The following is an 11,417-nucleotide window of genomic DNA, read 5'->3' as shown; positions in this document are numbered from 1 at the left end:
TTTCTTAGGAACCTCTTAATAGATTATATTGATTCCTTACATCTTACTTGAGCCATTTTCTGAAGATCTAAGATGTGAGCATTAGACCTCTTCCTATAGCCAGTAAAAGTGTAACAAAAAGTTTAAGAACATGAAAGACTACGACTGAAAATAAGGAAGGATTATTTTATCATAAGGTTAATCAAATCCAGTGATTTAAGAAAAATTGTAGCATTTCCTTGCCCAGACTTTTTAAAAGAAATTTTATGTGCCTGTAGATATATGTTAGATTAACATACAAATGGAATCCCAATTTTAAAAATGGTAAAGCCACAAGGATATGTCTCATGTGGCCTCTTTTTATTTATTTTGTCTGAAACCTAATAATCTGAGTATTGCTTGAGTTCTGTGTTCTTTAATAATACTTGTTATTTGATTAAGGAATAGCATTTATGGACTTTAGAATCCCTTGTAGCTTGTATTTGTTCTTGGATAACAAGCTGTAACCGTGAAAAATCAAATTCAGCTCCCTTTATTTCTCTTTCACTCTTGCTTGTTCAAAAATCATTCATTCTTTAGATATTAATTCTGAGCCCAATGTGTCAACACTGTGCCAGGCACTCTGGAGACCTTAGTAAATGCAGACATGGTTTATAGTCCAGTAGGGCAAAGTAGGCATTCATCAGGTAATCATACAAACGAGAGGTAGTTTCCCTGAAATAAATGCTGTCGAGTACAAAAACAGACCTCTGAAAGCATATATTTACAGGGACAGGAGGGAAGACTATTCTAAGGAAAGGAGGTTTGAGATCTCAGTGTGCAGGCTGATGAGTAGGAGCAGTGCTGGCAAAGGGAAGGACCTGTGCGGGAGGAGGCACGGAGAGGCACAGGAACTGAGAGCCCCAGGAGACCAGAGCCTAAGGATTCAAGGGCGGCATGCAGAATGGGACTGAAGTGGCAGGTGAATCAGACCACAGGGCCTTGGAGGCCATGTTAATGAAATGCACGCAGCTCTTTTGGAGGAGATCCCAGGGTGCACTCTATGCCTCTTGTTTGTTTCCCTGCATCTTCAGAACTGTTTGTTTTTCAGTCATGGGAGTTGCCAACTTTAAATAAAAGACTAGAATAGGTGTAAGGGAACTTTAGCCACCTCAAAAAGTAATTCATTCATGATAAATGGGTTTATCATGTTTCCCACATGATTCTTAATTCAGCCTGTCTCTAGTCCAATTAATAGAAAGACCCCCTGGATCTTGGTGTATGACCAACTCTTACCCACGGTGGCCTGGAGACATTCGGATCGCTCACAGGATCTGGGGATATCTCCTTTGGTTTATAAAATAGCAAAGCAGACAAGCCCCTGGCAGGGCTTGACATGGAACCCTAATAACTTTGGCCTCCTCCATACCTTTCAGCTTCTTAAGTTTATATTAGAGGTCATTAACCAGTACAACACATTTTACATTAATTCAACTTACATTGATAAAATCTGAGACCCAAGGTGGTCAGTATTAGTTATTTAATAAAAAATTACCTAGCTACCAGTTATTAACTATGATAAGAAAGCCTAAATAGTGTATATTGTTAGTTTCAGTTACTAAAGTCATAATGCTTTCAAAGAGAACAGAAGCAAAGACTAATTTGTAAATGATATTATGAAAATAGTGTATTTCTTCTTCTTTGAGTAGTTTGTATTCATTGCTACTACTGCTACGTTGATTATTATATAAAGATTTGCAAATTTATGCCTTCCTAATGTCTTTTTAAACGGCTAATCAAATCATGTAGTCCAATAATATCTTTTAGTGTTGTTGTCTTACATTTCTCAAAATTGTCTCAGTCCTTGTATCTACTGTCCCATAAAGAAATACCTGGTTAAATCTGGTTCCCTTTGCTTAAGATCATATTTATATTATACATTTATCTTGATGGGTAAAGTTGTAGGTGGTTCATTCACACTACTAAATAATACTCAATTTTCTACGGATCCCAGATACTGCTGTTTACAGTGGGTATTGTCCACTTTTTACTTTACTAGGTAGCTGCAGTAAGTACCATAGTAAACAGAGGGATAACGCCAAAAGCTTTTGTGTTCAGAAACTATGGTCATTTTCCTGGAATCAACTCACACTACTTGGGAGGCTGTCAGTATAAAATGTGGCAGGCCATTAGAGCCTCGTCGGCTGCTCCCGGCTACTTTGCCGAGTACGCATTGGGGGATGATCTTCACCAGGTGAGTTGACTGTGGCCTACCTTTTAAAAGTTTATGTGATTAAAGATCAGCACTCATTAAATGTCGCAGAGGGATCAACCATGATTTCTTCTTCATGTTTACATGTGGCAAAATGTTTTTATTTATTGTTTGTTTTTCTTAAATCAACAAGCCTTATGACTTGAGAGCACATTTTAGGAAAGCTTTTCTTTGTTATTTTATATAATGTGATTCATAGCTAATTACGATTTTATTGATGGAAAAATGTGGTATGTAGGATTGGCTTTCAAAATGTAATAAAAATTAAAAATAAAACACGGTCCCTGAAAACACAGAACTCAATCTGTTTGATAGTGGGGTGATATATTTTGAAGGAGATAATATAATAAAATGATAGCAGTAAACATTAAGTTAGCTGTGTGCCGGACACTTAATATAGTCCTTTGCATGCGTTGTCTCATTTAATCATCACTGCTTATGAAGTGGATAGATTTAGTCCCACTTTTACAAATGAGATATTGAAGTCTTGAGAGAGGTTAAGTACCTAGAGTAGGATCACGGCTGTCAAGTGACAGGATTGGGATGCTACCTATAATTACACTGCTTCTAAGTTTATGGCTAAATGATGTATAAAGTTGAATATTATTTCTGGCAATTTATTCCTTTTCTGTTAATGGAGACCTATTTATCATTAATGTTTCCTCTGTCAAGTTTTTCCCATTATGAAATGTTAACTCATAACTTATAGTAAATGTTAAAAAAAGTCACTAAAGCTTTTGAGCTCATACTTCCAAGATATGTTTTATAGATGCTTAGTTTTTGTAATAATATCCCACCCAAAATCAATCTCATTCAATAGAGCTAATAACCTTAACTATCCTCTCTAGTCAGTGAAGTATTTGTGTTCTATTTCTTTGGTATTTAAGTATATGTTGAGAAAACTATTTTGACCAGGATTTTCAGATGTCATTCAAAAGCTCATAAATAGATCTTGTATATGAACTACATATCAACTATATACTTTTAATTTACATGTGTCAGTATTATAATAACTAAAACACTTTTATCAGTTTTATTTTCTCCTATATTTTTATTGTATGTTAGACATTTTTAAATATTATGCCCCGCTATCCCATTTTTTTCTGTATTTCTAGAAGTAATGTCATAATCTTTGTAGTTACGAGATTAACCTAGGTTTCCTTTTTTCTTTGGAGTCAATTCAGACCATTTCTTACTTTGTCAAATCAGCCATTGTTGAATTATGTAAGGCACTTCCCCTTCTCGCCTTTCTCTTTCTTCCACCTACCCAAGGCAGAAAGTGCTAGCTGTAGAGTTTTTCTGACATTGATTTCAAGACTTACTGGTCAAATTAAAATTTTTATTTTAAAATGTACCCTGCTGTTTTTAACAATTTCTGCTTATTCTTATTCTTACCAGGTTGTAAATGGAGAAATAATTTAGACGGTGTGTTCAAAATAGTAGTTAAGATTTATAACATATTTTAAGGTGGTTGTCATGCTACAAAATTGCAGTTATGCCAAATATTAATGAAAGTCTCAAATGATAAGTTACTGCATTTCAGATCATATGCTCCCAGACTTCAAAAGAAGTTGTCTCATTTGCTTTTTATTCTTTAAGTGGAAATAGTGCTAAAGTTTAATTCAGTACATAATAACAAACCAGAGTAATTCAGTGGTTTTTTTTTCCATTTCATTTAGACTAGTGATATTTCTTTTCATGCTTAGCCATTTTTATATTGATGACCATAATCTTTGAGTTTAGGTTTGAGCTACAGAATAAAATAATTTATTATATAAAGTTTATGTAAAGTATATAACCACATGTACAGAGAATATACTTTTATGTAAATCACTGACTTAACTCCAGGAAGATTTGTACATCTAATTAATATTCACATGAAATCTGGATTCTAAGCAAACCCTGTTTTTAAGAATATTTTTCTTGGGACGCCTGGGTGGTTCAGTCGTTAAGCGTCTGCCTTCGGCTCAGGTCATGATCCCAGGGTTTTTGGATCAAGCCCCGCATTGGGCTCCCTGCTCAGCGGGAAGCCTGCTTCTCCCTCTCCCACTCCCCCTGCTTGTGTTCCCTTTCTTGCTGTCTCTCTCTCTGTCAAATAAATAAATAAAATCTTTAAAAAAAAAAAAATTTTCTTACTGCATGTTCTCTTCCAAACTTGAGGAAGAAATGGGATATTCTCCTACTCACAAGGCGCTGTGAAAAATTGTTCAGGATATTCTAACATGTGAATGATCTTGATTGCTTAAACAAAAAAACATTCAAGTGAAGTTCCTTTCCAACTCTTCAGAAATTGTTAAGAAGTTTAAAACTAAAATATGGTACTTACTTATTACAATCCTCTTATCCTAAGCTCTTTGAATAATTACATTGAGTTATTTACAGACTCATTTTAAAAATCTCTTTTAACTGTCATGTCTGATACATGTTCTAATGTAAGTTACTTCATATCCTTTTGGAACCATGTAGAGTATAAATTTAGACTAATACTCTGAGCAGTTATTGAAAGTAATGCCATAATTAAGAGGTGTGGGTAGGTAGATTTGTAGATTTCGTTTGCCTTTGCCTATAAAGAGAAGAATATTATTATGGTATTTACCAGGTTTATTACATGTCCTAGAAAATTATGAAGTGAGAAGAATTCTTTTTGAGTAGCTTTCCAAGTATTACTTCTCTCCCCCTGCCCAAGTAGCATCATATTTATCTTGAAATAGAATGTTTTACACAAAATTAACCCTTCTTTCTCTCTCTTTTTAACAGTTTTATTGACATATAATTGGTATACAAAAAACTGGGCATATTTGATGTATACAGTTTGATGAGTTTGGACATATGCATATCCCTTCTCTCTGATCTTTTTCCATCTCCACCTCCAAAATTAAATCATTCATTCTCTGCCTTTGGAGAAAGAGCCTGGTAAATTAATTTGCAGTAAAGGTTTTGATGACAGATTCCCATATATTATTTCTCTTAGGCCTTATTTACATTTTGAAAGGTTATGTCCAGAACTCAGAATACATTAACCTAAGAGGAATTATGATATTTCATATAAATGTTCCAGGTAAATAGTGTTTTCAGCAGAAAGAACCTGCCTAGCACCTGGCAGATGATGCTTTTGCCAGGCCAGAACTATTAATTTTCAGCATAACTGGTCAAAAATGTAGTGACTGCTAGCTCAGTGCCGGGCACTGTGTTAACCATGAGGAACATAAGGGTTTTAATAAGTGCCAGCTTATTGTTTGTGTTTCCTGGGCCATAGCCTCAAACAGCTCAAACTAGAAGAATATAAGCACAGTTATATAATAAGATGATAAATTCAATAATATGGAGGCTCCTCAAGAAGTTAAAAATAAAACTACTCTGTGGCTCAGCAATTGTACTCCTGGGTATTTATCCAAAGGATACAAACACAGTGATTCGGAGCGGCACATGCACCCCAATGCTTGTAGCAGCAATGTCCACAATAGCCAAACTATGGCAAGAGCCCAGATGGCCATCGACAGATGAATGGATAAAGAAGATGTGGGCACACATACACGATGGAATATTACTCTGCCATCAAAAAGAATGACATCTTGCCATTTGCAACAGTACAGATAGAACTAGAGAGTATTATGCTAAGTGAAATAAGTCAGAGAAAGACAAATACCATATGATTTCACTCATGTGGAATTTAAGAAACAAAACAGATGAACTTAGGGGAAGGGAAGGAAAAATAAGATAAAGACAGAGAGGGAGGCAAACGATAAGATTCTTAACTATAGAACAAACTGAGGGCTGATGAAGGGGAGGTGGGCGGGGAATGGGCTAACTGGGTGATGGGTATTAAGGAGGGCACTTGTTGTGATGAGCACTGGGTGTTATATGCAACTGATGAATCACTAAATTGTACCCCTGAAACCAACACTATACTATATGTGAACTAACTTGAATTTAAATAAAGTCTTGAAAAAAAACAAATTCAATAATGAAAATATGCATAGCGTTAAGAAATACAGAAGATGTGGCTTATTCTGTCACGATTGGCTTTACAAAGACATTTCCACTCCAGTTGAGATCTAAAGAATGAATAGTTGGGTAGGACAGAAATGGGATTGGGAGGGGAAAATGGGGAAGAATTGTTAATGGTTTTAGAGTTTTTCTTTGGGGTGATAAAAACGTTTTGGAAATAGATAGTGGTGATGGTTGTAAAACATTTTGAATGTAATTAATGCCACTGAATTGTAACCTTAAAAACGCTTAAAAGGACCAATTTTATGTTTTGTACATTTTACCATAATAAACAGAATTTTTTTTAAAACTCTAAAAAAATAATAACTGAGTGAGATGACTAGGAGAAGTTCCTATTGTGCAATGGTTATTTTCTGGTAGGTACTCTGTATGATTTGAAATGATTAAATGTACATTAAAAGCAATCAAAAGTATCTAAATTTTAGGCTACTAAGTACATGTATGATGTATTGCTATTAAAACACAATTCTCTGTATACCTCTGAGAGATAAATAGCAAATTTTTCAGTCAGTTCATTTTTTAAGTCTGTTTTACTGCAGTATCTAGCAGTGGGCCTGGCAAAACCAAATAACACAATAAATAGATAACTATGAATATGAATACCTAAGTGAAGGAAATACCATGGTCGCACCATTAGCCTGATGACTTCCTGATAGAAGAGGCATGGACAGGAGTGGACTAAGAAGGGAGTTAAGGGCCGGCGTGCCTCTGCATAGACTGGAGTGAGCACCTTAAAAATCTTAACTTCCACACTTACGTGATGGAAAGCAGTAAAGTTTAAGGAACAGGAATTTATTGACATGTCTATTAAAACCATTGGAAACCTGACAACTTTTTAATTTGGGAGTGATTTTACTATTATCAATTCTTGCTAAACCTCATTTGCCCCTTCTTATCTTTTCTTCCCTTTTTGTCTCTTCTGATCCTTCTTGGTAGGCTTTTATATAAAATAGTGCAGGAGTGTTCCATCTAAAATACCAAGACGGTTAAAAGTTATGTAGAGTATAACTATAGAATTTAAGGTAAAAGTAGTTTTGGGCCCCTGGCTGGCTCAGTTGGGGGAATATAGGACTCTTGATCTCAAGGTTGTGGGTTCAAACCCTACATTGGGTGTAGAGATTACTTAAAAGTAAAATCTTAAATTTTTTTTTTAAATTCTTGCTGAATTAGAAATGAAATGTTACCTCTATTATATGATGGATATCGTTCCAGTGTCCTATTAATTGAAAACAAAAGATAAAGTGAAATGACTAAATTAAAATTAAATTTAAATTAGAAGCCTTAGGGGATAATTATTACTACCTACATTTAAGGAATCCTAGTAGGGTTCTACAAAGTTAAACAGTACAAATAGACAATGTTAAGACTTTAACAGATATATTAAGATAACTAAAGGTAAAAATAAAAAATAACTAAAAATAAAAACAAACAGTACAAATAGACAATGTAAGCCTTTCAACAGATATATAAAGATAACTAAATTTAAAACTAAAAAATAACTAAAAATAAAAAAATAACTAAATTTAAAAATAGTTCCTTTCAACTGATACATCCAAGTAATTAAATATTACTCAGCCCTAAAAAGCAATGAATTACTGGGCTGTCCAGTGACACGGATGGATCTCAGAAGCATTATTCTAGGTGAAAGAAACCAAACTCAAAAGACTACATCTATCTTGGTAACAAGAGCTAATGTGTGACCTTGGGGAACAGATAGAAGAGTGGTTTTTGAGGATAAGAGGATTGAGGAACTGAGAGTCTAGGGTGTTCTAAAGATGAAAAGTCACATGTGGTATGATGAATCTCTACCCTTTTCTGCGTGGGATAGTAAGGAAGCCTGTGGGCCAGGTGCTGGACAGTTTGTTGAATGAGAAGTTGATAGATGACAGCAGTGATGGTAGCATGGGCCAGTAGTTGGATTTTCTAAGTGGATTGGAACTAGTAATGGTCTAGAAGGAACACTAAAGAACAAATAGGACACCATTCCCTCCTAACCACTAAGGTATATGAGATAGGAAAGAATCAACAGCTACTTGGGAGACAACATTAGGGAAGAGCAACGTCTCTGTTAAAGAGAGCATTCAGAAGAAGGTGACGTTACCTTGGAAGTTGTAGCTGTGGAACAAGATCCATACAGCCCAGTGGAAGGGTTTAAGATGTCAGGGAGGAGTGGACGACTGTGTCGGTGGCAAGGAAGCTCAGAGATTTGAATGGCATTATTGAATGGAACAGAAGCATGGTGGAGTTTAGAATGACATGTGAATTTAACCTCTATTGGTTCTCTGAAGAAAGTGGGCCTAGTACCTCTAAAAACACTAAAAACATTCCAGCCTCCACAGTGATCTTTCCAGCAGATGCAGTCTCAGTTCATCTGCTTCAAGCTCAGCACACACAAGGATAGCAGTCCCTAAACTGTAGTCACTACATGCTCTTTGGCCTGGCATAGAGTAGATGGACATTTAAGCTTTTAATGAATGAACTGAAACTGTGTGCTTGGTGTCAGAGAAGCTTTACTTCTCACAGTGTTAACTTGCACTGTGATGTGTTTTTAGTTTAGGATTCTGATCTTTTGTGTGCATTCTCTGCCATGCTGCTTTGAGTTTAGGAATGATATAACTATATTACGATGGCATTTAGCTGTTTTACTAAGATGTACACGGAAAATTAAGTATGGTGAACCTGTAATAAAGAGAAGTTTAATGCTAGCACGTTGTGCTACTGTGTCGTCATTCTGCTCCAGCTACAAGTTTCCCTCTTCCTGAGTCTAGACAAGGGACAGAAGAGAGAAGCTCCACTCTCCTCAGGACGCTTACTACCGGTCAGGTGGCAGATGACATGAAACCAGGGCCCCCTTTCTTGTGTCCTGGGCCTGGGGCTAGTCACAGGCCAGCTGTCTGTAGTCTTCTAGGTCTCAGAGACCATCCCGACTTAAGCTTATCTCAGCCGCAAAGGAACTTTAAGAAAAGAGTGAAGGACCTGAAATACGGTGGACCCATGAATAAATGGGCCCCCATTGACAAGAAATGTCTTTTGAAAGAATAAATAGCCTTTTCTCATGAAAGTGAACATTGAAACATGAACCACATTCTTTTGAAAAGATGTAGTTAGTGATGGAGGTCGCACATCATGGAAAGGTAGAGATTAGATTGGAAATGGCAGCAAACAACCTACTGGAAAATGGAGACTAGAGCAAGCAGTGAAAACACGTGATGAAACTGTTTCTCTGGGAATCCACATAGCCCTGTGTATCTCTGTTACCCCAGAGGCATCATAAAGCTGCACACTGCGGATGAATGCCATATGCATATGATAATGGGCTTTTGGGCTTTTTAGAAGGAGTAACTTTCTAACACTTGTCGCTTTTCAAAATTGAATGGTTACACTAATAGCAAGTGAGGTTTATCCCAGCAGTGCAAGGCTAGTTATATACTTTTATTCTGCTACAGTTTAACAGTATTCTGTCTGCATGTTTTACCCTTCTTTCCTCCTGAAGTCTTCAAAATAGTTATTATTTATAATAATGCTTAGAAATACAAAGTTTGCCTACTTCGTTTAGATCATATCTGCATTATAATGAATGTAATACTTAAAAAATTGTATGGTTGATAAAGTTTCAGTTAAATTAGTTGAATTAATTTGGTTATATTTGACTTGTGAATGAAGAGCTAGTTTTAATTGTTTGGTAGAACCACAGTTCTGTTAGGTTTTATATCATATCTCTAGTAACCACTAGCCAAAGATACTTTTAAAAATAACTTTGTTCATTTTAGTAGTTTGAGAAAAATATGCAAAGCAATCAAAGAAGTTAGAGTTATGAAAGTTATTTCATAATAGGAACAGAAACCTTAATGAGGCCAGTGAGCTTTCACATTACCCTTTTCTGAAGCTGTAGTATATAAAATAAATTCACTTTAAAGGAATTTCTTGTCTTCAAGTAATTTGTTCAATTTTTTGTTCAATCCTTAAGCTCTCCTTGTAAGTACATTTCAGCCTGTTTAAAATACAATTTTTGTCTTCATATTTGTAAAATAGAATTTCACTTTTAAGAGTTCTGCACTGTATTTTGCAGGATGGAGGTTTGCTTCTGAATAACCCTTCGGCGCTAGCAATGCATGAGTGTAAATGTCTTTGGCCCGACGTCCCGTTAGAGTGCATAGTATCCCTGGGCACTGGGCGTTACGAGAGTGATGTGAGGAACTCCGTGACTTACACGAGCTTGAAGACCAAACTGTCTAATGTTATCAACAGTGCCACAGATACAGAAGGTTAGTCTGTCTGTTTGCCGCCTTAAAGCACTTTAACTTCCAGAGTTCAGTGTTTGGTAGCATATGCTGATGCTGCCTACGAAAGAGTATGTTACGTCTGTATGGGGGGCTCAGGAAGCAGAGGGGAGCAAATCTTTTGTTTTCATTTCTCCCCACTCATTTCTTCTAAGTGACCCTCGAATGGAGACTCTACTTTCTCTGCGTGCTAGTAGTACCGTGCCCATATACAGTTGGAGAAGTATCTACAGCTGGATTAGCACAAAGGTTCAGTTGGAGACTCTTAAAATATACATCATGTCTTTACCCTGCTCAGAGTCCTCTAGGCTTCCCGTCATACTTAGAACAAAACCCAAAAGCCTCATTCACTGAAATTCAGCAGGCCCTTTGAACCTAGCCTTTGCATACATCTCCTCCCCCATTCCTCACCAAGTTGTTCTCAGTCTGGCTCAGAAGTCTCTTGCCTCTGGCCCTCTGCAGTTGCTGCCCTCTCCGTGTGAGGTCTTCCTTCCCTCAGATTTACGCTTGCATCACTCCTCTGTTTCGTTCAGGTCTCTGCTCAGATGTCACTTCCTCAGAGAGACCATTGCCGATTCCTTTCTGTCCCCCCTCACTACGTCATTCTACCCTTTTACCCTGCTTCTTTCTCTCTCTCTCTCTTTTGACTTAGAGCATTTGTCTCATCACATGGATGTGTGTTACATATTTGCTTGTTTCATTGCTTATTATGTCTCTATCCCACAAGAATGTAACGTGGGCGGTTGTCCAGTTGACTGTGTTGACTGTGATGCCCGCGCATAGTAGGCAGTCAGTGAGTGTTTGTTGAATGCCTAGTTGGGGCCTGGAGGTCTAGATCTCCTTATTTTGTTATTTTATTTTTAAGTCTTTTGTGAAATCTGTTACTCAGTTCTTAAAAA

General features: G+C 36.6%; 1 protein-coding gene across 1 annotated transcript in view; it reads left to right on the top strand.

Moving 5' to 3' along the window:
* The window catches only part of PNPLA8 (patatin like domain 8, phospholipase A2), a 36,290-nt gene that overhangs the window by 17,283 nt on the left and 7,590 nt on the right, over nt 1-11,417 (top strand). Inside the window, exons 7-8 of the mRNA XM_081800749.1 lie at nt 2,018-2,212; nt 10,308-10,503. Of these exons, the coding sequence (XP_081656875.1) occupies nt 2,018-2,212; nt 10,308-10,503 (391 nt within the window). The remainder of the gene's footprint in view (nt 1-2,017; nt 2,213-10,307; nt 10,504-11,417) is intronic.

The sequence above is a fragment of the Leptonychotes weddellii genome, chromosome 12, assembly GCF_054177405.1.
Source record: "Leptonychotes weddellii isolate Sample4059 chromosome 12, ASM5417740v2, whole genome shotgun sequence".
NCBI lineage: Eukaryota > Metazoa > Chordata > Mammalia > Carnivora > Phocidae > Leptonychotes > Leptonychotes weddellii.
This window is presented reverse-complemented; position numbering and strand designations above follow the sequence as displayed.